The sequence below is a fragment of the Trifolium pratense genome, linkage group LG1 (assembly GCF_020283565.1).
Source record: "Trifolium pratense cultivar HEN17-A07 linkage group LG1, ARS_RC_1.1, whole genome shotgun sequence".
Lineage (NCBI taxonomy): Eukaryota > Viridiplantae > Streptophyta > Magnoliopsida > Fabales > Fabaceae > Trifolium > Trifolium pratense.
Genome location: NC_060059.1, coordinates 35,262,013 through 35,289,811, shown reverse-complemented (window position 1 = coordinate 35,289,811; position 27,799 = coordinate 35,262,013). Strand labels below are relative to the sequence as shown.

General features: G+C 31.2%; 2 protein-coding genes across 10 annotated transcripts; one reads left to right on the top strand and one right to left on the bottom strand.

Annotated features, from left to right (window-relative positions):
- Positions 1-573: 573 nt before the first annotated feature.
- On the bottom strand, positions 574-8,790 carry LOC123910955 (ACT domain-containing protein ACR3). Of its 9 annotated transcripts, none has more exons than XM_045962300.1 (9): positions 8,562-8,786; positions 4,627-4,736; positions 4,146-4,191; positions 3,592-3,706; positions 3,334-3,401; positions 2,243-2,872; positions 2,056-2,160; positions 1,704-1,728; positions 574-1,078 (listed from the first exon to the last, which is right to left on the bottom strand). In XM_045962300.1, exons 2-9 carry the CDS (start codon positions 4,695-4,697, stop codon positions 1,065-1,067), a joined length of 1,074 nt encoding a protein of 357 aa, XP_045818256.1. In that variant the 5' UTR covers positions 4,698-4,736; positions 8,562-8,786; the 3' UTR covers positions 574-1,064. The 9 variants fall into 9 exon arrangements, 8 of the variants coding, with proteins under 8 accessions (XP_045818256.1, XP_045818264.1, XP_045818204.1 ...); XM_045962308.1 differs by lacking the exon at positions 8,562-8,786 and adding an exon at positions 4,910-6,282; XR_006810360.1 differs by having other exon boundaries at positions 950-1,078; positions 1,577-1,728.
- Positions 8,791-16,445: 7,655 nt separating this feature from the next.
- LOC123902372 lies at positions 16,446-19,793 on the top strand. The gene is made up of 2 exons (XM_045952075.1): positions 16,446-17,447; positions 19,358-19,793. The coding sequence occupies exons 1-2, from the start codon at positions 16,651-16,653 to the stop codon at positions 19,416-19,418; spliced, it is 858 nt and encodes a 285-aa protein (XP_045808031.1). The 5' UTR covers positions 16,446-16,650; the 3' UTR covers positions 19,419-19,793.
- Positions 19,794-27,799: the final 8,006 nt, after the last annotated feature.

Sequence of the window (27,799 nt, the reverse complement as noted above, 5' to 3'; positions counted from 1 at the left end):
GAAATTGGTGGCTATTCACATCGTTTATGGGAATACAACTGAAGGAATAATTTCCCAATCAACTGAATTATTTCTTTATTTGTGACAAAATTTCTCCACCTATTTTTATAGCAGCAACTATTTATGTAGCAGTGACTAATCTCTGTCGAAGAATATGTGTGACACATAAGGTAAAATTTTCTCTTTCAACCGAATTTTCTCCCAATAAAAGAGTCGAGGGTTGAACTAATGACCACTTGTAGATCAATGATCTGCAATGTTCTGTTTATGCAACCCTATTTTATAATGCCAGGCATGCCTTTAATTTAGACTAGTTGACCCACTCCATTGGATTTAGTTTCCAACTATATACATGGGAGCCATATTGTCATATGTGACTCTAAAGGTAACAAAAGCTTATCTTGATTATACAATCATAGATTTATAATCAAGATTGTATTATATCTAATCTTGCCTATACATCATGTATAAAACACTTTGTTAAAAAAAAAAGTATAAAACACACTAAAAACTGATATCAAAGTAAGATGCATGAGAGATGGACATGATAGGTAAGAGAGAATACAAGTTACATCTTACAAACATTGTTTGGTTTAAAATTAAAACAAAAGGACCAAGTTCAAGCACTGTCCAAGTTTGACACACAACAGCTTTATTCTCATACATACATTTCTGTTGTGTCATTTACAAATCAAGCAACAAGAATCGGAATCAGAATCAGAATCAGCCTCAGGTGCATTATTCTCAAGTCTTTTTAAGTTAAGAACCTTTCCAACAAGTTCCCAAAGAAGAAGCTTACTCTAGCCCATCCTCGGGACGTTTCTGGCGCTTTGGTGTTGGCTGGTACTTTCTTCACATTGACCATCACACTCTGACCAATTTCTTTACGCAATGCTTCAATGATGTTCGTGTCGACAGGGTTTCCATATGCATCTCTCACGTAGAAAACATTTAGTCCTTTCTCTCCTATGGTTGACACACCTGCTCTAGAAACTGTCAAGCCATTCTCGCGTAGAATCCTAGTCACTTCAGACAGCAAGCCCACTCTATCCTTTGCACATAGCTCAAGGCTCACACCCTGTGTCCATCATCCAGAATCAATGGTAATGACACTATCATCTTCTCTGTGTTAGTTTCTTCATCATTCATTAATTAATTAATTAATTCATTTATTGTATGAAGAATGATTAATGTCAAATTTAGAAGATGATAATAATATGCATGATAGCAGGTCCAGCATATATATGACTGATGGTGACATGCATTTGTCACATTCAACACCATTAATTAATTATAGTCCATACAGAATCACGACAGTTCAACTTTAGTCTATAAAACTTTTACCATCTATAGCCCCATAAGATATAAAAACTGTGTTTAAGTTCTTTCAAGAACTAATTAAAATCATGCAGTTTTTGTTAAATATAGAGATTAAAAAATGAATAAAAGTTATATAAGGTTTGGTAAAAAAAAAAGTTTTCTAAGGACTAAAGTTAGACAATCATGAATTCATAAGGACTAAAAATATATTTAGCATTTTTTTATTTTGAGATTATAGAGATGTGGATGATATTACGTGTGGAGCATAAGGAATCTTAAGCTCTAGTGAAGACAAAAGACCATCAACCGTCACCGATTCATTGGTGGATACGATGGTCAGATACAATCTGAGTGGAACTTATCACCAAGTATGTATACCGTACCGTTCGCAACAATACAAGCAGATAGCTGCAGGTTCAAAATGTATTAATTTGGTCAAACTCAGAAGACTTTCTGCTGAAGAATCACATATTCACCGACAGAAAGAGGGAAAGAAAATGAGTAGAAAAGAATAGTAGATTGCTGACTTCAGCTGAAGGTGTCAACACATACATATGAAGCTATGGGGAGTAGCACATGTCAAGAGAAATAAACAAGTACCTTAATAGAACATGAAAGACTTACTAACAAGAGCTGAGAAGCAGAAGTTCACCCTCGTGTTTTTTTTTTTTTTGTAAGGGTTTAAAGTAGCTAGCATATAATTAAAAATCAATTTTAAACCGTTCATTACATTACCTCGCTTACTCTTCTTTGAATAGCAGCTTCAATGCATTTGGTGACCCTTTCTTTCTCCCCTTCAGTGTCAAGTGTGCAACCATCCACGTGCCTGATGAAGTACTCCTAAAAATTACAACATCAACAATTTAGTACACTTCAAACTTTTTCAATTAATTAATTTAGTGCATGCATTACATTTGCAAACCTGTGATGCATAAGGGCCTTCGGATGAGATTGACGCATGGAAAACAACATATTCCATGTCAGTGAGAGTGCAGACAATGTCAAACATCAATTTTGCCCGATCTTTGCATCTCACACTAACAACGGAGTATCCTTTTTCCTCAATACGTTCTATCTTGATATTTGGCCTGAAAGACGGAGGACAATCAACATTTGTTGTGGTTAATCCAGCACTCTCATAATCCCTATCAGCGAACAACATCTGGTGGAGCCTCCTGTCCATGTGGGTGAAGGTGAAACCCATGGAGAAACTGGTCCGAGCCACTTTCTCATCATTCTCACATCCACGTAGAATGTGGTTGAGCTGCTCCTCAATAATTGACAATCTTTTTGAGTCATCATCCATAGATTTTTTTGTAGCATCATTCACATAAAGGACACATGCTATTCGCCTGTTATGAGTCCAAACTTCAGCTGCAATCACATTGAATTGGAGGCTGGCAAGGACAGCTGATATCTCAGACAAGAGACCTGGGCGGTCCCTACCAATGAGCTCAATGGCTGTATGATCCCCAATGGAGTGCACGCCAACCCGTTTGCCTGCCCAATTCTTCACACTTTCTGTGTTCTGGCGGCCCTTTGGTCCTAGAGCCTATTTAAATGTTCACAACTAGTTGGTACAAGGGTGCGATTCTGCTATATGTAATTATTAAATTTAATTAAATGTTCACAACTATTTTGTAATTTTTAAAACATTGATATTCAGATTTTGTTCAGGAAATAGCAGGGTAGATACTAGCAGGAACTCGGTCAATTGTTTCTTTAAAAATTATGAACACTGTCAGTAAGGAGGTTTTTAGTGAGTTTAGATGTTCCTATATGTGTTTATAAATTCTCTCCAATGATTGGAAGTGCATTAGACACTCAAAACGAGAGACGGGCATAGTGCTTATCTGGTTTCTACTCTTATCAATGCATTTGAATGAATAAAAATAAGAGTTTGTAAATCATGCCTGGTTCCTTTTCCAAAACGAAGACAAAGCCTACTAAAAGCATTGTTGTCATTTACTAAAAGCATGTCAGACAAAAATGGAGGAGAAAGAAGATTTATACCTTTTCAATGAAGTCAATAATTTTGTTGTCTGTTATCTTCTTCCCTTGCTGATCCGTAACATGAAATACTGTTTATTACATTAACAAAACACATTAACTACAATTATTAATATGGAATGTTTTGGTACATCTAACTCTAAGTATTTAACATGGTCGATTGCAACCAATATTTGCATATGCAATGAATAGTTACCAGATTTTAATGAAATAAATACCAAGCAAGAAAAAGACACATCAATGTAATAATTGCAAACGTACCATCCATAAACCATCCACCATCAGAAGATATGTAAGCTTTGGTAATTATGAAGTCAAGATCTGTCAAGATTTGCACGACTTCCAGCAGAATTCCAGGTTTATTGACACTATCAATCTGCATTATTGTAAAAAAGAATCCATTGGATATTGCATCAACTTAATTATCTCCATGTGAAAACCATGGAAATTAAATGATCGAATGATGATGGCCACTTCTATCTACTCAACATACTTTCAGTACAAATTTGCAACTAATTTTTAGAAAAGAAAATATTGCTACAGATAAGTTTCTTCCAAAGCACAGTATTCATAGGCAACCCTGAAAGTGTACCAGAAATTCCTGACGACCAATAAAGTAAAATTTAATGAAGTTTAGGTAAAAAAGAGGCTGAAGGTTTTTTCTGATTTTGGTCAACAAAAAGCCACGAGGTACAAATGACTCAAAAATCCACAGTGGCTAGGTTTCCTAAGATCCTCAGCTGGCAAATCAAGACTCAGTATGAGACCATGACAAATATTAGAATTAATTAATTAATTATTTTGAGGAATTATACCTTGATCAGTGTACAATCATGGCAACTATCATTGTCCATAGAGACCCTGCGAAGTGGAAACAGAGTTTACCATAAACGAGCAACTTCTTCTGGATATTACAAATTCCCACCATATACCTCAATTTCACAAGGAGTTTAACCTATGACAGCACTAGGGATTGAACTGTTGACATCTACCTTGTAACAAAGGACTAGTTTTTCTTTGTTTGTCAAAACTAGGACTAGTCATTATGAACTAAAAGAAGCTTTTAATTTTATGCTGTGCTGTTCTTTTGCTTTTTCACTTTAAAGATTATGTTAAAGCTGTCAAATAACATTCGAAAATTATGACTATATATAAATATCCACAAATGCCAATACTAAGAATTGTCATATTGTTATTTATTAAAATAAAACTCAGTGCATTTTTTAAGTTTCAATTTTTTGTAGATCAGTTGAAAAGAAAACAAGTATTATATTTAAAGGGAAGTTAGCAGTGAACCTTGGAGGGTTGATTCTGCTGCTGAAGTTCTCATACTCAGGATCGAAGTACGGCCAACAAACTTTTGCCATTCAATCACCTTCTCCAGTAAACAAATTGCTTAGTATTCCCTAAATCAAACCCAAAAATGTCTAGTGAGAGGGGGGAACAAAATCATTACTTTCTTATCCTAATCTGCAAATTCCAAGCTGCATTATTACGGTGAGATACGATAAGCACATAGATGAATAAAAACAAACAAAGCAATATTATCTAGAGCAGGAAACAAAAGTGAATGTTTTACCATATGATTGGAATAAGGTTTAATATAGGAGAATAACCACGAGCAAAGGTCATCAGTATCCTTATCCATGACTATGTGACAAAGACAACAGAAATCATATTGCTGTTTATGACTTTAAAGATTATTAATAGTGTTTGCCTGAAGATGTACTACACATAACATAGAGCATTGAGATGGTGCATAGTTAAGCAAGTGTTATCTATGTTTGATGCATAGATAATGCTTTCTTTGAGTGTGTGCAATCTAAAATTGTAAAAAAGACAAATCACTAGCTTTTGCAAAATATTTAACAATAGGTAGTGCATCTAAGAGTTATGGAGAATTTAACTTAGATAGCGTTTTCTCAAGAAAGTGCCATCTAAGTTTACGATTCCTAAAAAAACCAAGTGCTATAACTGTTCCTTTTATTTGCACCAGTAGCCCCTGGTTGCCTAGCCCAATGTCGGCACTTCATAGGACCGTTCTCCACCACAGGGTTATTAGATACAAGGTTACCAAATGTGGCGTCACAAGAAGCAGGATTACTAGATCCAGGGGTACCAGATACAGGGCCCCCAAATGCAAGGTTATTTGATGCAAAGTTACCAAATGCAGAATCACGAGATGCAGGATTTCTAGGTGCATGGTTATAAGATACAGGATCACCAAATGCATGATTATCAAATGCAAGGTTACTAAATGCAGAGTCACAAGATGCAGTGTTACCCGATAAAGGGACACCTGATGAAGAGTTATTGGCATGAGCACTGTGGCTGCAATGCAAGGGTGCTGTGCCGGTGAGAGGTTGAAAACACGGAGGTATGGCTACAAGCTGTTTTCGTAAGCTATATTGGAGAACTTATGAAAATAAGCTGAAACAAACTTAAGAAAATTGTGATAACTGATAAGCTATTTTCATAAGTCCTCCTAAACAAACAGCCTAACTAACTAAACTTATGTGAGTGGATAAACTCAAATAAGAAAATCCAAACAGGCCCTAAAATCTATTAATTAGTTGAAACTTTAAGTATCGATGATTGTTGTGATTCAATTCTTGCTGTGAAGTCTCATTTAGGTAACTTTGAAACCATTCATGAATTCAATTTACGGAATATTAATTTGATGACGGTGAAGGAACCGCCATTGCGCCAAGGTGTTTGCGAAAAGAGCAATCGCAACAACCACATGTGCTGAAACCAGACGAATCCATCTCCGTCGGAAAGTGAATCTACTAGTACTGATTGCTTCTTCTTGATTCCATGGAAGCGGATTTTGAGTGGATTGATGAAGAAGATGGTGGTAGTTCATCATCTAACGGTCAATGATTTTTCACTTTACAATTTAGTCACTTTAAACTTGGTTGTGTTTGGTTGGATGGAAATAAATGAGAGAGAAATAAACCACCAAAACTAATAAATAAATTTGGAATAAAGTTACTTTAAATTCATTTATCGATTTTTGTATTTTCTTTTCTCTATTTTCTTTCCAGCTAACCAAACACTATTTGAGAATTCAGTTATGGTGATAACCGGTAAGTCATATTGGAATTGGTTTTCCAATTCCATGTAGTGGATCTGATCGAATTTATTGTTGTAGTAATTTCACTTGTATTGTAACCTATCTCAATAATTTCTTTGAGATCGGACAATTCTGATATTAAACACGATTTCATGCGGTAAAATGATATCAAACACCGATTTGAGGATCGGGCGACCCATATTTGTTACAATTTCCTACTATAACAATAGGAAATCCAATTTGTCTAGTAGTCAAGAGAATCCTACATTCACGCATTCAGAAACATTAATGGTCATGATCGGACGGTCAAAAAATGCATATCTTAATTTTATACTTTAAAATTTTAAAATTGAATCTGAATCGTTTGATCTTAATCGAACGACTACTGATGTATCAAAATCTTGAAATATGAATGTGAAAAACAATTGATATTATCCTCTTCGGCTCGTAGTTGAGAAGAGTTTTAGTTTATGAAAGGGCTAAAGGGTGTGTGTGATCCCTCTCATCAAGAGTTTCTGTAAATTTTTGGTGGTTGATATATCGACTTTGATTTTTTTTTCACTTTAGTAACTACTTTAGAGGAGTCAAACTTGTAGTGAAGTCTTTCTTTTCAATCCTATTTATTTAGGTGAATTTTTATACCCAATTTACCTCATAGATAAATTCATTTAAATCATAAATTTTTTAAATATAAGTTATCTATAAAATACCTAACAATATAAATTTGATACAGAAATATTTATCATTTTTTTATCCATAAAATTCAAACTCGAAACTTTATTCAAAGGAATTAGTTCATCTGTACTCGAAGCAAGTTCTTTTTCCTTGATTCCTTGAGTCTAAGACAAGTTGTCAATTAATAAATTCTCAAAGAGGATGGGTGCTAAATATTACAACATGTTCACCAATTGCACGAAACCAAAGACCAACGTGTATATGTATATTAAAGAAGCATCATATACAGGGACAGATCCAGACATTAGATTTTGGTGTGGCTAAATATTTGAAAGACGTTAACCAGAGACACTTCAAGCTTAACCACACCTAATAATATCAATATTAGTGACTCGAAAAGAATATTATTAAACTATAATAGATACTCACCCAATTAATAATGAGCAAGCGAGTTGATCAAATTAATGTGTAATTAATCTGTATAGGTGGGTATAATAATGAGGGTTAACAATATTTGCATTCTATAGAGACTATTTTGAGGCCTAACGGTATCTATTTTTCATGAAAAGATTTTAAAATAAAGACTATTTTTATAAATTATAATATTATAAAGACTAAAATTACCATTAAAATTTAAGCCACTTGGTTTGGTCTAGTGTTGAAGGGTTTGAGTAGTATGTTATAGGTTATGAGTTCGATTATCAGCTCATCGTAAACAAAAAAACAATTACCATTAAAATTTTGTAAGAATTTTTTTTAATGAAAAATTTAATAAGAACTGAACTTATGATTTTTCTCTTAAAGAAACTTTTTGAACTAAAAGAAAAAATATATATGAATAGCTTTCCCAGCATTTTTTCTCCGTTTGATCCCTAGTGTTCAAAATACTACCAAATAGGGGTATAGAAAAAAAGATAAGTGGTCAAAAGTGACACACGTAAACATAAGGCCAAATGGCCCAAGCCCATAATATAATATGCATAACCCTAAATAATTGTCTTATTATGATGTAGAGAACAAAATCTGCCGCCAGGGTATTTGCTAGTCTTCTTCTTCCAACTCTTCTTCCAACTTCCTGTGCTTGCTATTCTCTATCGTTTTGCTTCATCTTCTTTTCTTTTCATTTTTCTCATTTTTGCTTCATCTTCATGTGTTTCTTATTCTGGTTTTCTTTTTTCTTTTTTATGCTCGGTATATACCATGTATATGAAAAAAAATAGTGAAAATTCTGGTGTGGCTATAGCCACACCCAGCCTCTATGTAGATCTGTCCCTGATCATATACTACTTACTTTGTTCTTTGGCATAAATAATAATGCATGAACAAAATTGAAAGAAATTTCATTGGAGAAGAAGTTAGGAGATTTACAACAATTTTCTTGATAACTTCATAACTTCAAGTGAAAATGAGTATAATTTGATGCTACATAAAATAAACAATCACAATACAAAAAAAAAAAAGTATCAGAAGAAACACATACCTTGTTTAACACCAACAGCTCTTAATTAATCATTCACATTCTCCACAGTTAAGGCTGAGAAATATCTATAGATAAAGAGATGAGAAATACTTAAAACAGAACATAGGAACCCTTTTGGAGAAACCTTTGTACTTGTATTATGCTATCCACGTAAGAATGACTAACTATGGAACATTTATTTTGAGTTGGGGGGTTGGCAATGGCATAACAAAAAAAAAAACAAAATAATTGAATAAAGTTCATGAATCTTGATCCAATTTAATGGAAGATATTGTTGCACTATTACATCTAGTCAACATCCATGAAGCACCGACACAAACACAAACATCAAACACGACATTGACACTGATACGTCAATAGTAATGTTATTTAATTCTATTCATTGTGTCGATGTCGTGTCATGTTTATATTTGATATCAGACACGCCTTCAATTATGATGTCGGTTTTGCATATGTCATCATACAAAATATTTAATCAAGCCAATGACACACTTACACGTATGCTATGTAGTGCAGAAAAAAGTAGTGCATAGTTTAATGTAGCGCATATTTAATGGACGGTGTTGGTAAAATCTTGAATTTTAATTTAATTTTTTTTTGTTTTGAATCAAACTCAATTTCAAAGTCATGAATTTAGAACCATATGTCTAGTCACTAGTGGAGATAATTGAGCATTGGTGGATGAATTGCTTTAAGCTAGCACAAACTTGTTCATATATTTTACTTGTATATAAAAGAATCCACATGCTTCTTCTCTTGACCTATGAACATGAATTTAGGAATAATAATTTAGGCATTGAACGTTCATTGTCCACTACATTATCAAATGTGGAGAGAGATAAGAATAAAGAGGCTAATAGTAGGAGTCTAGGAGAATCATAGCATAAGTAAAACAAAGACATTTTCGGTGCAAAGTATGAATTAGGGATGCTGATTTTATCCAGATTTATTAGTTACTGCAAAATGTATATGCGATAGAATAAAAATCCGCAAAAGTCCCTAAACATAATTCAGTTGGTTGAAATATTGTATGTAAAATGCAGTGATTGTGGTTCAAACTCTGATACTCCCACTATTTCATTTTAAAATGTGAAATTCTAGCCACTAGACAATAAAAAAATCCGCAATATTTATTCTAACTATAAGTAATTACCTGCAAAATTAAATGGATATAGATATGGATGTGGATACAAATATAATTTAGTACTCACTCGATTTTGTTATAAGAGATGAGTGTTATATTGATAAATAATATCTTTTCAACGTAAATTTAGAGAAATTAATATTAAAAGAGACTACCAAATCACCAAAGTGGAAGACACAATGGGCTTCTTAGATCATTAAAAAAAACTCGGTGTATATTTGTAGAAAATTATATATATTTTTTGAAGTGGCAAAGAAATTAATATATAAAAGTACAAGACGTATTCTACCGCACTAGGGAAAAAGTATAAAGTAGTACCAAAGCTTAAGAGCAAATTCCAATCACAAGAACAGGCCAAAAAACAAAAAACCTCACTCAAAACTTATCTAACCAAACAATCTAGGGCGTACATTACATCATTCGTAGTACATAAAATGCGAGTTCAATTTCTTCGCCAAGAGCCACTTCCAAGAAATACACTTGATCGTTTCCAAAACATCCTCAAGATCAATAAATTTGTCGAAAAATATTTTATCATTCCTAACATGTCAGATGACCCAAATAACCGACCAACAATATCCTTTAAGAGGCTTCTTGCCACACTTAAGAGATGACAGAAAACCTTCAAAAAAGAAAAAATAATTCCCGAAAAAACCTCAACCACACCAAACCACCTATACACCTCAACCTAAATGGACCAAGCCAAGGAGCACAAAGAGAAACCAATGATTCTCGGTTTCAATACAAGTTATTTTGTAGAAAAATTGACATGGGACTAAATCACATAGAAAGATATAAGGAGTCAAAATTGTTCAAAAATAAATAGAAATCGGAATCAAAATCACAATACTTAAGAGGGCCAAACATATAATTTAATCTTCATATTTTCAATGCAAAAGTTATTTTGTGATGTCATTCTTATAATATGGTTTCATGTTACATTAATCAAAATCATGTAAATCTATGACTCATTATCTCCATACAAAAGCTTATGTTGTCATTCTATTTTTCCATTGTTCTTTCACATCGATATCATTTAAAACTATGCAAAAAAAAACAAAATACATGCACACACACAGATATATATATATATATATATATATATATATATATATATATATATATATATATATATATATATATATATATATATATATATATATATATATATATATATATATATAATTTTTGCCTGTTAAAAAAAAATTATGCAAAATTTTTAATATATTGCATATATTACTTAATTTTTTAAGTCAAATTTCTCTTAATAATACATATCACACGATTCTTCACCGAAATAGAAGAATAATGAGGCTACTGTTAGTTAGGAGAATCATGCATGACATAAATAAAGAGACATTTCAATCATTTTTTTAAGAAAACATGATTAATTTAATAATCTTATCATTTGATCATTAATTTTGAGTTATGGACAAATTAATAAAGATCATATATCAATTAAAGATTAAATGATTAATTTTTTAAGTGAATGATATTTTAGGGGTCTCTATCTATAGCATACTACTAGAGCTGTCAAAACGGGCGGCCCGACCAATTTCGTGCCGGGCCGGTCGGGCTTTGGACTTCGTCGGGCCGGGCTAAAAAGTCCGGATAAAAAACGGGCTACCAAAATTAGTGCCCGGCCCGGTACAGGTAGTCAGGCTTCCGGGCTGGCCCGGTTAATTTTTAATTTTTTTATTTCTAGTGCTCAAACTCAACCATGTAAATAGCATTAATAATTCTCGCGCGTCCTATTTTTTACTTATCCGCTATATATATAGAATAATTCTCACGCACCGTATTTTTACTCATCCCCTATCTACGAGTTTCTCGCGCGCCCTATTTTTACTCATCCACTACCTACGAGTTTCTCGCGCGTCATATTTTTACTCATCCGCTACCTACGAATTTCTCGCGCGCCCTATTTTTACTCATCCGCTACGTACAAGTTTCTCGCGCGCCCTATTTTTATTCATCCGCGTCCTATTTTTATTCATCCACTACGTACGAGTTTCTCGCGCGCCCTATTTTTATTCATCCACTACGTACGAGTTTCTCGCGCACCCTATTTTTACTCATCCACTACCTACGAGTTTCTCGCGCCCTATTTTTACGCATCCGCTACTTACGAGTTTCTCGTGCGTCATATTTTTACTCATCCGCTACCTACGACTTTCTCGCGCGTCCTATTTTTAATCATCCGCTACGTACGAGTTTCTCGCGCGCCCTATTTTTATTCATCCACTACGTACGAGTTTCTCGCGCGTCCTATTTTTACTCATCCGCTACCTACGAGTTTCTTGGGTGCCTATTTTTACTCATCTGCTATACTTAAGTAGCGGACGGTGTTTTATAATTTATATTACAAACTAATTTCAAATCATCCAAAACAAATTATTTATATTTATATTTTATTTTATTTTTTTAATTTTAATTTTTTCGGGCTTGCGGGCCGCCCGCGACCCATATTTTAATCGGGCTTTTGTCGGGCCGGGCTAAAAAGCCCGGAAATAATTCGGGCTAGGATTTTCAAAGCCCGAGAAAAAATTGGGCTTGGCGGACCGGCCCATTCGGGCTAGCCGATTTTGACAGCTCTATATACTACGGTACATCATAAAATTCATGTGGCGGTTATCATACATGTTAGACAAGCGTCATTATAATTAACAAATATGAGACGATAAAGGTAGTAATGAAAATGGAATAAGTGTGATACTAGATTTCTAGCCACTACATTACTTGATAAAAAAAAAAAAAAAACAATGATGAAAATTTGTTGAGACTAAAATCAAATGCCATCCAATTAAAAGTTACAAATTTATAGAAATGAAAAGAAGAAAAAAAATTAATCCTTAAAATATAATTAAATGGGATCATTTATGTACCAAAAAAAAAGGGATCATTTGTGCAAATATTGTTCATTTTTTCATTAGTATTTTTCCTTTTTTGACGTAAATAGAGTATTCTCTTGTTTAAATACAAATAATTTTTTCAAATTTAATTTATATTTTGTCAAAAAGAAATAGAGATAGTAGTTCACCAAAGGGGAAAACAAACATTAGTAATAATAAAATACATATAACATAAATCTATAAAATATTTGTCATAGCCATTCATGAAGATAAAGAAGAAGAAAAATGGAGAATGGACGTTAGACGGTAGCTAGGAATAAGAATTTTAAAGCAACAAGCAGGCAACATAGGTGTGTACTCAATAGAATCTTAAAAGTGGAACAAAAAATGACTTGAAAGTGACATAAATATTGATAATGAGAATATTTAGGAAACAAATATATTTATGTTTTTTAAATAATTTTACATTTGCTGTAAAAAATTTATACTCTATACTATTTTAGTTTAAAGATGCATTTTCTTTGTGAAAATTTTAAATTATATAATATGACTTTTACACTACAATGATTTTTTTTTATTTTTAAATTTAGATGTTAATTACTAGTTTTTTTTTTTTTTTGACGCATTAATTACTAGTTTAGGGGAAGGGAATTTTGATAATTCTGAATTCATTCATAAGGTAGGTAAAATTTGTCAAAGAAAATTAATTAAATTATATTGATTTGATATATGTTATTCTCAACATGGTTCAAATAAGTGAAAAGTAGTATATCTATTTTTAGAAAACCATCGTAATTAGAATATTTGGTATCGTAACAACTCCACAAAATATATTTCCCAAAACTTCGATCTTCCACAAAATATACTATGTGCGAATTAGCATTTGTTCTCTAATCTACAACTTCCAAATATACATTAATGCAAAGAAGGAAGTCCTAATCCTAATGACCTTTGTATAATGAAATTGGCCAAACTATCACTCACTCATTCTCACTCACTCAGCTGGAAATGTAAGACACAACAATTGTTATGTCGTCCAGTTTTCCGCCACAACGGTGGTATCCAATCTCGCGAGCAGCAGCTGAATTGAATACAAGTTCCCGCGCAAACACTCCTGCATTAACGCCAAATTTTTCCCAGCCACCACCATCTGCAACACCAATAATTTGTTCATCTGGGCAATTAAAATAAGCATCATGTATCGTCACCTTAGCTCGATGTGGTATGTAACATGAACCTGATAACATCTTCAAAAACGGCTTGCGAGTTCTGAAAATACAAGACATGTTCAAAATATAAAAATATCTTTACAAAAGCAACTATTTTATTTTTAATCAAAATATAAAAATATGTTTTTTTTTTATGCTTTCATAAATATAAAAAATCTTTTCCAAAAAAGTAAATATAAAAAATCAAAAATTAAACTAAAAAAGTACTCTTTAATAGTAAATAAATTGTGTCAAAAAAAATAGTAAATAAATTTGAAAATTTTATTATTATTATTTTATATATTTAAATATTTATAAATATAAAAATTATATTTAATTAATATTGGTTGAACCCCGGTCCAAACCTTTAAACCTTGAACCAGTTTCTCCACCGATTCAATGTCCGGTCCGATTTTAATTACCTTGGTATTAATGACTTAGATTCTAAACTTTTGTAATATAATAAAAAAAAAATCAATAAAGAAATATGAACAATGTTAGGCGGAGCATTCAAAAAAAGATTAAAGAAAATTCAATAGAGAGAAATTCACTAAAATTGGACTTGACTTATATGATGGAGATATTAGCAATGTTTTAAAAATAATTTACCAACTATTTGGAATCTTTGATATTTGTAGGGTTAAAATTCCAATTCAATCAACAATTAAAAAAACGGGTTAAAATTCCAATTCAATCAACGATGGGTGCTTGTTTTCGTAATAGTTCTGGTGAGTTTACTGCTAGACTCACGCAGTGGCAGCAACTGACTTTATCAACAGAGGAGGGTGAAGCATGGACATTATTGCAAGCCGTGAATGAAGCTAAGGGTAGAGGCTTAGAACGATTCCAATTTGAAAGTGATTCTCAAGTGTTGGTTGAAGCTATTCGTACCAAGCGGCTTCTATCATAATATTGCGTCGGATCGAGTCGAACCACCATCTTTTTTTGAGTGAGCCGCATTTCCTCCATATCATTGCTCAGATGTATAACACGGTTAAAAAGTTTGAAAATAATTATGTTTGTTTGATATAAAAATAGAAAAAAATTGACAATAGAATGTTGATTTTACTTTTTAATTAATCTCAACCATTAAATTATATCTTGCCACATGTCTCGCATCTATGAAACAATACTAGAGCAATTCTTTGAAGACGTTTGAATTTGACTTATTTTTGAGCTTATGACAATGATTTATGCAAATAAATAAACATTTATGTTATTTCATAAGTTTTCACTATAAAAAGTTAGATCTTTATAAGTTATTTTTTCATAAATTACATTGAAAAGTTTATAATAGTACATAAAAACTTATTTATTTGCCTAAATTATTTCGCATAAGCTCAAAAATAACTAAATCCTTATTATATAAAAAAAATCCAAACTGGCCCTATTTTCGAGTTGGGTTAGGTGTTAGAGTATCTCCAATAAGAGTATCAAAGAGGATTTCATAGGCTAATGATTTGTACCTAATTTTTTTATCATTGGAGTTTCATAACGTGACATAGATCAAAGTATCAAAATTGATGTTTTTATCATTGGAGTTTCATGGCGTGTCATATAGGATATCAAAATTGATGATACGATATTTTATTTAAGGTATTGTATCCTCAATTTAAGTTAAAAAAATAAATATAAAATGGACCACTTATTAATAATGTATCATACTTAAAATGATATCACCATTGAGAGGTGTGTGTGGAGAGAAATTTTTTTTTTTCTAAATACTCTAGTAAGGAGCACATTTGAAAAAAACTTTAAGTTAAATTTCTCTTAATGAGATTTTGGGTGAAGATTAAAATCTAGACTAATTGTAAAAATCATGGTCCATGAATCATGATGGACCATTTGTACCACCCGTCCACGTTAGCATCAGCCTTAAAGGCTAATGACATATTTACCATTATGGTGAATTTTTATTGGTTATATGATATCATTCTTCTAGATCGTGGCATCTTCTTCGTATTCTCAACTTATTTCATGTTTGTTTTTCTTTCTCCTTTCATATATATGTTACTTTGATAATCAATTGGTCACTATCTTCATCGCACATGAAATCAACTACATCCATATTAAGTGAAAGTCATCATCATCATCTATACCCTTAAATATGCAAATACTCATAACACACTCAATACATACTCGTCTATTTTAAATACCATTCTTTGAATTCAATTCATATCAACTTCAAAATCCTATTTAGTCAGCAATTTTTGCTACCGATTTTATTATATTTCAATAGAAATATACATTCTTGTACTGTAAACATAGATGTTATGCAACAAAACTTCCACATTGATGTTGTTTCTTGTCGTAATTTTCTTAAACACGATTACTCCAAACATGCACTAAGTCTATTTTGTTTATTGAAAAAGACCACTCATTTTTAGATATTTTTAATCACAAAAAAAACCTTGAAAAACTATCATTGGTTACCACATTTTGTCGTTGGACGATAAATAAAAAGGAAAAGACAAAACAACAAGTAATGAAATTTTTTTAAAAATGAAAAAGAATCCACAAATGAGGAAGGAATTGGACCCATGTGGCAATCTCTCTAGAATCCATAGACTTTTTGTACCTTCTCTTCACTTTCACCAATCACTCCCTTTCTTTAAAATAAAAAAACTTAGTCACCAAGAAAAGAAATTAATAAAGCTTCAATGTCACCTTTCAATGTGTTGTAGTACTACTAGTGGTTGTGAATATCACAATCAATAAATATATTAATATTAATATCACATTATCAAATAATTAAATAAATAATCCATTCACCCTCTCTTGCTTTCAAAACCAAAACATTACTCACATTAATTTCAAATTCCTCCTCATTCATCTTTGTACCAAAAAAAAAAAAAGCATATATTATAAACCATAATATATAAAAAATGCTTGATCGTGGAAGATACTACCAACCCACAATTTCTTTTCCAGTTTTTGATGATAATATATCATTAGGACAAAAAAAATCTCACAAGAACATCAACAACATTAGTGAAACAAAAAACTACAACAATTTTCAACATCATAATCATCATGTTGAAGATGATGAATCTTCTGGTATGTGTTCTCCACCTTTATGGAATACTCAACAAAACCAAAATCAACAAATCAAGAACAACTATAGAAATCTTTCTCCAGAATCAAAGACAGAAGCAATTGAAAGAGGACAAAGAGAGTTAATGGAAATGGTGAAGAACATGCCTGAGTCAAGTTATGAACTTACTTTGAAAGATCTTGTGGAGCATAAAGTTCATCATCATGATGTTGAAGAAAAAACTGCAGCAGCAATTGCGGATGCGGACCACAATTTAAAACCTTGCAGGAGGGTTATAAAAGATCAGAGGAATGATTTTAGCAACAAAAATGGACGAAAAAGAGAAGGAATTAGTACTAGTAGAAATAATAGTAGAAGCTTGGAAAATGGAGGATTTTATTTGAAAATGGGGTTTCCTATTTCCTTGGGATCATCTAAGAAACATAATAAGAAGAAAGAGGTGTTGGTTAAAAATAATAGTTGTTCGAAGGTTTCGCCTCGATCGTCGTCGGTTAGTGATGGATCTGTTAATAATAGTAAGGATTGGTGGAAGAAAAAGAGTTCTAGCACTGGTCATTCAGAATGTGATGATGGTAGCATGAAAATATATGGTAGCAGCAGTACCAGCAGCAGCAGAAGTAATAGCAGGTATGTTCTTAACATATAATTGTAAGTTTTTTTATAAAAATATTGAATGAGTTTATATAAATGTTGAGTGAATAGATAAAAATTCAAGTAATTAATTTAATTTCAAAGTATAGTATTTTTTTTATAAGCATTTCAAAGTATAGTATGAGTTTTGTTAGGAGTCGAACGAATCGACCGACTTATATGTCGAACAAAGGAGACTTTCTTCATGGCTAGTTATGTTTGGCTTTGTATTTGATTTTGTCTTTGGTTATTGATGAAATTGAGTTGATTTTATAGTCTCAATAAAAACTAATGCATGCTCATATGAGTTTTGAGCTTAATGTGAATTAATTAACAATGGTTATTTGCAAAATTTGCAATTTTGTATAGTAGTAGGTATGTAATATAACTGTACGATTGCAACTGTAATTTAAAACCATTCAAATGATTATTTAATTAAAAAGTTTTCAATGTTTAGTTTAGTTTAGTTAGTAGTTTTGGAGTGAAGATTGGATTTTATTTATCAAGTTCTTGTGGCAGTTTTCAAAATGTCCTCCCTTTTTGGAGGGACTAGAAGCTATAGATGGGAGATTTGAGTAAAAATTGTCCAAACTATACACATGCTTACTTTCAGACATTGTAGATATTCCCATGCTTCTTTAATGTTTGAATTTGACTATAATTTTGAGAGAAAACTATATTTTAAAACTTGAACAAAATAACATTATTACCATGATTTCTTCGAACTCACTGTGATTCCGAATATGCACATTTTTCAAATTATATAACATATACTATAACATGTGCTTGATATCTTCAAGTTCTCTAGCCATAAAACATGGACACTCTTCGAATCGATGTCCAACACTGACACGGCACCGACACATATCATTATATTGAAGTATGATATGTTCTTAAATTATTATTTTTGTCGACGTGTCAATATTCGTATTATATCTGGTGTTCGTGTCTCTGTGGTCCTTCATATATTAATATGACCCTTGTGAGTAAAAAACAGTCAATATATAATAATGGAAGTAAGAGTATGTTTGAGTTTTGTGGTAGATTAATTGACCCTTACTTTAACATTGTAGGCCAAATTGGCCAATGTTGTTGATAAGACTTTGATTTCCTGCTGTACAAAAAGCACGCAGTTTCACGCTGTATTGCATCCTGGTCGTCCGATCACGATCTAATAGATCAGATTTATAGTGGTTGCTTTTTACTGTATTTATTCTAAGCTGTTGGATCGTGATTGAATAGCCAGAATGCAGTACAGCGTAAAACTACATGCTTTTTTTATCGTAGGAAATCCAAATCCGTTGATAAGTGAATGTGAACAAACAAGTAAACATGTAACAGATGTTAAAGGAGCCTTAAAATGAAAGACACCACCAAATAGATAAAGTAGTATAGTATTATTGTGGCGTTTCTTTTTAGAACTTTATATAAATCAAGTCAAAGTTTTGTTTGAAGGCGTGCAGTTCATGACTTCATGTTGGTCGATAAAGCTAAAGTAACTACAGTTTTGTTTCTTAGTTACGTGCTATTTTAATTTGTCTCACACTGTATTTTCATTACACAACAAATTGTTGCTAACTAAATTTGTGTGTAGCTAGCTTATGGCAATCGGATTTGCCGTAGTTACTCCTCTCAACTGTCTGATTTAAATTAACAGTGTAGATCATTTAACTATAATTAAATTGATGTTTAACTATTTAATCTCAAATCAACGGCCTGCGTATACCTTTTACAGCCACAAATCTATACCTCTTAATTTAGGATTAAATTGACATGATTTATAATTTCAAAAAATAACTTAGTGATTCACTCATTGTAATTATGGTCCTTGCTCTCACACATTTAACAATATTTTCAGTTTAGTGTGTATTTTCATAATACTAACAAGTTTTTGGATGCAATTGCAGGCATGAAACGAGTGCTAGTAGTTGCTGGCCTTTTCTACGAAAGTCCGAAATCACAAAATAAGTGTGTTAGGAAAACATTAAAATCGTAGCGGAAAGTAATGGTGGATCAGAAACTACACATCGAAAGCTTCTACACATCATGATTGACGAAATTTAATCACAATGAAAGTTGTCCACCGTTCAACCAAACACATACTAAGTGTTGTATTTGATGTTCAAGATTTCAAAATATTGTACGAAAATGAGGGCATATAAACAAGTAGGCAAATACAGCATTTGAAATATTTTATGAAATATGCTTTGTATCATATTCAGCTGACACATCAAACACCGAATTGAGATACGTAGTTTATCTTGTTATTTTTCTTTTATTTTGGTCACCAAACATATCTGAATGCGAATTTGTTCTACAAAACATGACTCTCTTATTTGTGTAGCATCACGTTTTACATATGAAATAGAAATTGAAAATAGGTTGGTTGATTGTTTAATCAATTTCAGGTTTATCCTTTCTACGATTTGATGAGCTGTTAGGATTTTTATTTTTATTTTTTTGTTTTCACCACCAGTTTAATCTGGTTTGGGGTCAGTTATGGTATCAAATGGTTTCAACCTCCTCCCGATCGCAGTTGCGGGGATCGAACCGTAGTCCTCCCTACCAAGTTCAGCGTCAATCACCACTGAACCAACTAACGATTGATAGTTAGGTCCTTTAATTAAAGTACATAAATATGATATATGAATTATTGAATTCAAAGCCTAGAAAAAGAAAAGTTATTGATGTCAAGGAGAACGAGAGCAAGAAAGAAAAGTCTCAACCACCATAATCTTTTTTTGAGGTCCATGGTGACTTAGAAGATGAGAAATACATGGATGATTGTGTTCATTGCTAAATAAATAAAAGAGTTTATGCTAGGAGATAAATAAATATAAATAAATAAATACAGTGGTGGTAGGTGGAAACCAAAAAAGCTTGAGAGAAAAGAATTTGTCCCTAGCTACCATTAATTTGGGACATGGAAATGCATTATGCACATTCCAGCTGTGCAAGTAACTATATATTGTATGTACGTAGCTTTAACCCAATTACATTTTTTCAATTATAGTAAGTAGTTTTTTTATTTTTAATGAAAATTGCTAACTAATACCTCCAAATCACTAGTTTTTTTTGTTTGTTACAAGGGCTAAAGAAAAAAAAAAAACTACATTTTCCAGAACCAAGTTTCAGTAGAGTCTGCGAAGAGGAGCTCCCTTAGACCATGTGGGGGGTGTGATGAACCGAGCGGTCTAAGTTAGAAGAGGCTCCAAGTTTAGCAAGAAAATCCAGTAAAAAAAGTTGTAAACAAGAGAAAAAATAACTTGTTGCAAGGATTTTTCTTGAGTTTTCCAAATTGACTAATTTGACATGTTTTAAAGAATGATAAAAATGAAATGTGAATTTTAATAAAAAGTTGGTGTTTAAGTTGTAAAGAAGACCAGTAAAAAAAGTTGTAAACAAGAGAAAAAAAATAACCTGTTGCAAGGATTTTTCTTGAGTTTTATGAATTGACTAATTTGACATGTTTTCCTTTAAATTTTTTCTATTATTTTTTTTTGTAAATTACAATGAAGGATAGGAATATTATTAAAACCGATAAGAACAAATTAGTAAATTTGGTAATAATTAATTTTATTATATTAGAAGTAGATTACAATAAAATAAAATAAAAAGCAAAACACGTTTCTCTTCTTCCCAATTCATGACTGCTTCACCGTTTAGGAATGCAATTTTCGATATCACAATATATACTTGTTTTGTAGAGTTTATATCTCTGACTCTATTTTAATTCATATTCTTTGCCTCTATATTAATTCACGTTTTTTGTTTTGTTATAGACGGAACTGAATGACACTTCACATGCTCCTTTAGATTTGTTTGTTCACACACATCAACATCGTAAGTGAAATTCCTGATACACAGTAGACAAGTGTTGTCCACGATATTCAGACACTTGTTGTAACACTTGTCTTAACGGTAAGAACAATAAAGCAGAGCATTAAAAACATATACTGAAAAGTATAAACAACACACAAAATTGTTAACTCAATTCAGCATCACAGTCTACTCTGGGGGCATACCAAGTCAGGGATAAAGTCCACTAAATAGTATCAATTCGAAGACCACACAGCAAACTCCTCGTTTACGATCTTCTCACTTAATTACTACTCGTGCTATACTTTCTACCTAAGACTCACCTAGGTATGAGGCCCTCCTCAACTCCCTCTTCAATCACAGACAGCGATTGGATCAACAGAACAATTCTGAACAAATGGTATGGTGGAGACACACTCCTTTAAACCAGATTCTACTCTCGCTTAAAAGCTCTTGAGTAAATCACAAATACAATTCAATAAACATAGTCCCAAGCTTGCATCGATGAGACACAAGAAAGGCTCACGATTAACAATGAATAGACTAAACCCTAATTGACACTTTGACAATTGTGACTTTAGTCAACATATACCATGATTAAATCAGACAAACTATGTGCTTTGATAATCAGAGGCAGCACCCAGAGAGGTTTACAAAGTAAAGCACAAGGCTTTACAAAGACACGAAACCCTAAAAGACTACATCTTTGATATTCTATTTTGACTCTAGTTTCGGTGTGTAAAACAGGGTTAGCAGCACCCTTTATATAGCAGAACCTTTGTGGGCTTTGAATCAATAAGCTTCTGCTCCAAGAAAATCTTCAGAGGTTATATTATAAAATTAAATCTTTTGATTCCTTATTATTTTATAATATTCTTGAGAAACAAGTAACACAATAAACCGCCTTCTGAAGTTTCATTAACCACGTGCGTCTTGTTGTATAAGTAACCACAAAATAATTCTTCAAGCAAATCTTCAAAAGATTGCACACAAAATAATAACGCAAGCTGGCGTGCAGTCAGATCACATAGGTGTTGTTCCAATATGTGTTTACATCTGTCTCAACACTTGATGTAAGCACATATGTCTCAACACTTTGGCTAAAAGATGTTTTTGCAAAATGTAGCCAACATACAAAAACTCAACTGTAAGACTAAGACTTGGGTTGATCAAAGATCGGAACATGTCTATGTAATGAATTCTTAACTTTAAATAGTTTTTTTTTATGTTGATTTTATTTTATTCTGCTTAATTATAAAATATTAATTAGCCTTATTTTATGTTGATTTTGCACGGAACTCCGCCACCAAGGGATATAGATGTCTGATGATGATGATTTTTGAGTTAGTTAGGATATTAACTTTTTGTATGCAAGAATTGAAAAAGATTTATTCTCCCTTTTGTAATTTTGATTATGTTTTGGATTGATTATGTATTTTTTTATAAGTATTTGGTAAAACTTAAATATATTATGGTCATATTGTTGTGTGCATGTTTAATTCTTTGGTGTGTATAATGTTTTAGATATATTAAATTAGATCTAAAAAATTGCTTTTAAAAAAAAAACTTAGAGACAAAAATAGAGAATGAATTTAATATATAAAGGCGCAAATTCGGTTGCAAATTCGATCGCAGTGAACCAGGAATGAATTCCAAATCAATCACTAAAATCGGTCACTAAATCAGTCGCTAATAGAGACGGAAATAGAGACCGGTTTTAAACTAATCGGTTGCAAAATCGGTAGCAACGAAGCATAAAACAATCCCAAATCAGTCACAAAAACGGTTGCTAAAACCGGTCACTAAAAATAGTCAATAATAGCGTCGAACTACGCGTCGCAAATGTCAGTCTCTGAATTAGGTCTCCAAATTGGTCGCTGAAATCTGTCACCAGTTCGGTGGCTAAAAATCGATCGTTTGATTGGTCACTATGGGTCAGCCACTAGGGTTTTTGCCACCTCAAAAATTTGGTCACTAATTCAGTCGCTGATAGTTTTAGCGACCAATTTTGAAGATTTTCGGTCTCTAAATGCGAGATTTCTAGTAGTGACTGTCAAAAAAATTATGTCATTTTATAATATGAATGAAGAATTAAGTTTTCTTTATTATACAACTATTTATTATTATTCTTTTTCTTTAATTTGTTTAATTTTAATTTTTCATATCATTAATAAATGCATATTTTTAAAAGAGGATGCTTATTTAAACCATAACTAGTAATGTAGTGACTATATACTCCCTCCATCCCAAAACTTTAGTCCTTTTAGAGTTTTGCATGAAGATTAAAAAATGAAAAAAAATGATAAGTAAAGTCACTTTTACCCTTACTTTATTAAGAAAGAAAAAATATATTTAATTAATGTTTTAACTTTAGTAAGGGGTACAAATGGTAAAATATCACTAAATATACAATAATTTTTTAAAAGGACTAAAGTTTTGCGACAAAATTAAAAAGATGAAAATACTAAAGATTTGGGAGGAGTATATAATAATTGAAACCATGCATGCCATATTTATATTGTCAGTACATTACTGTGTGGTGTAAATTAATTAAATAAAAATAAGTGCAATTTTTTCTTTTGTTTCAATTGGACTCAATCAAAGCTACCAACTTTTTCCCTTAACGTAAGTTTGTTTAGCTTTTCAGCTACATGATTGAAATTTATTAATAGATAGAGCACTTTCAAGTTTCATGTTTGCATGATTGAAATTTAATACTCCGATCCTTTTTATAAGGAACACTTTGAAAAAATCACACAGACCAATGAAGCACATTTAACATAGTTATTTTCATTTAATACTCTTATAAATTTAAATTTATTCCATGTATACCCTTATTTAATTACTCTTTATTCAACTAACTTACTTATTTTTAAATTCTCTCTCATAATAAATAAGGGCATAAGTGAAATTGAACATTTAAAACATTTGAAAATTGGTCAAAGTTTCTTATAAAAAGGACCAAATTTTTTGCCCTAAGTGTTCCTTATAAAAAGGACCGGAGGAAGTAATATAACTTAGAGTCCAATTTGAATTATTCTACGTAATTCTATAAATGATCTAAACAATTTGAATTATTAAGAAAATCAAATTTTTTATTTAATATGAAAATATTAATACAAAATACTTTCTGCGAGTATTTTTAGTTACAAATTCATTAATAATTTTTTATGTTCTTTTATTTCTTTCTTAGTACATAACATGACTAGACTATTCAACCTTTCTAGTTACATAACTTACATTAACAATTTCAAATAGTTTTTCAATAATTTGTACTTTGAAAAACTTCTTTAATTCTTTAATTTTGTTTATGTTTTGATTTGTTTTTATGTTGATGTTGTTGTTTCAATTTATGGGCTTAATGGTGATATTCTAATTTTGCCTGAAGAAGAAGATGAACAGGGGCACTAGGAGTAGAAATGGTGATACTCTTAAATGAGAATGGGTGAGATAAAGTGGTGAGTTTATGATAGATCTTGTAGGAGTTTATGGTGATACTCTAATATTGCGTGAAGAAGAAGTGATTTGTTTTCAATTGGAAGAAACGTTACTATTTTTTAAAAGGATAAAAATATCCTTGAGTTAAAGCCAACATATAATTTATAATAATTAATTAAATTAGTTTATTAGACTAAAGTAATTTAGTTATTTTTAATTAATTATCTAAATTACGGAGTATTAATATATTTAATTCAATTTTTAACAAACTTAATTTGTTAATATATATAATTTATTATATATTGAATTAATTTATAATTTAATTGGTTTAACTTTGAGTTGTTTTAGCATTTACAAAGTAGATATACTATATCTTATTCATATGGTCATTACGTATACAATTTATTTAGCACTGACCAATTGAAAAAAATAATAGAGCAATTTGACATCAAGCAAATCTCATGCACAGACACAAAGGTAACAATTGTAAAATTAATTCATGACATATGCAAGGGTAAAGGTGGAAAATAAGAAAAATGTAGCATTTCTCCTCTCTTTCTCGGCTAATATGGAGAGAAGAATAAAGTTGGTGGGTCCCATGTTTTATATCTCTCTCTTCCCTATTTCAATTACCACCAAACAAGAGAAATTCAACATTTCTCTTCAATTTCTCTCTATCCAACTTCTTTCTCCCCTATTTCACCCATACCAAACACAACATCATTGATTTGCGTAATTTTCTTTCCTCCAACTCTTTTTCATCATACCAAACGAAGTATTAGAAAAAATATATCCCTCACAAGAATCACTTTTAGTAAAATAAATACCATTATTAAATTATTATTTTTTCAAAATAAATGTCACTTTTAGCAAAAAAAATATTTTGTTTCAATATAAATGTTATTTAATATTTACACTTTTCAAGGTAGAATTATTGTTTTACTTCAAATTATATCTTTTAATTAATTGATTGTAAGCGTCGAGACTTTATCATGCTCTCAATTGGGTTCAAGACTTACAACTAGAACGAATGAATTTTGTGCTTGACTCGAAAAAAGTGGTTGATTATTTTCATAAGGGTGGGAATGATGTCACAGAGTTTAATGATGTTATAAAAGAATGTCATCGTGTGTTTGATGTAAATTTTGAAAACTCCTCTCATGTGGAGTTTAATATGAGACAAACGAATGGGGTCGTTCATGCACTTGCAAGGATAGCCACATCGAAAGCTAGCTCTAATGTGATCATTGATGTACCTACATGTATTCAACAATTGATTATGAATGAAATGTTATAAGCACCTTTTAGTAAAAAAAAAATTATATAATGAATGTCCATTAGGTTTTGGTCCAATATTGTCCTATAAATACAGTCTATGTTACAATGTAAACACTTGAAAGACATAATACAATATACTTTTATTCTTTCTTTATCTATTCTCTTGCTCTTCTACTTTAGTTTATAACATTAGTATCATTATTTTTTAAAATCCCCTGTGATAGCGTCTATTACCCACTCATCACAAATTTATCTTTTCACTACTTCAACTTTTCAATATTCAGTTATTCACACATTTTCTCTCTTAAATGTACTTTTTTCTCTCATAATTCATTGAAGCGTCAATTTCTTCTCTCCGAATCATTTTTTATCTCTTCTCTTACTTTTACTTCTCTTGAATGATTGTTTAATTACATAAGAAAGTGACAAATTAATTTTATAATGTTAGTAGTGTATCATTTAATATTTTCAGAATACAACTGTAACTTGTATAAACTTTTATGTTTTAGTTTTTTCTTTGTTACTATAATTGTGTATTTTATAAAAGTTTGTTATATACTCTAGACAAAAATTATATATACTATTTTTTCAGCTCCACGGACAAAAAATTATGGATTCACCACTGCGTATACTACTTTTAGAGCAATGTACTAGTAAATTTTTTGACAAAATTGTTATATATTTAGGCAGCATCATTATATTTTTAATGTCTAAAAATTTAAAACGTTTACACTCATTTTAAAACAGAAAGATAAATCCATAACACAATAAGCGGAGATTACAATTTACAACCACTTCAAACATTGCATGGAAAATGTTTAATCACGACATTATTCTTCTTATGTCATCTTTTTACGTAAACTTTGAGGTTAAGTTTGTTAGGAGACAAGTAAATTTGGTTGTTCATACTCTTGCTATGACGGCCAATGTTTGGGCTAGTTTCCATAAATTTGAGAATATTCTCTTATGTATTGAATATTTATTAGTTAATGATATGAATTAAGTTTGTTTGGTTAAAAAAAAAAACATTGCATGGACAAAAAAATCATTGATATAATTCATAAAATAATGAATGTTAAACGGCCTTCAACTTTCTTATTAAATTCTTGTATATAAAAACACTTTTTATCAAATTAAATATTCTGGATTCTGTCTTGGCCAAGTTAAATCTTAGCTGGACATAATTGAAATAGGAACAATATTTTTTAGGCTGCTACCTAACAAATTATACATTTGTTTTTTGTGATTGGTCAGCTTTTCCGGCCACTAGAACGACAAAAGTTGTCGATAAGATAATGTTGTAGATATTTAAACTTTTAATTATTTGATTTTAGGTTCGATCTCAGTTGATATATATATATATATATATATATATATATATATATATATATATATTTTAGCTAAAGTGATTAAATTTTTAAGTAGATCTCAATTACTTCGAGAAAATTTATCTTTACAGTTACGTGTGAAAAATATTTTTGATTTGGAAAAAAAAAAAAAAAAAAGACAAGTTGTCTTTGTTATGGCAGCTGTGAAGTTTGGACAACTTATGTACCTGACAAAATATTAAGAACGAATAAACAGAGGTAAGTCTTATTAAGCAACTAAAATTAGATTCGGTGGAAAATTATCTAATTAAATAAAATAATTTTACAAGTCTATAGGCAACTTATATTTGCAACCATACATACATAAATAGATAGGAGTAAATTGGAAGAAAAAAAAACACTTGCGTTGAGTAAACAATTTATGTAGTAGAATTTTAGTACTTACCTTTTAATGGTGTGTTTTTAAGCTGGACTTGAATTTATTTT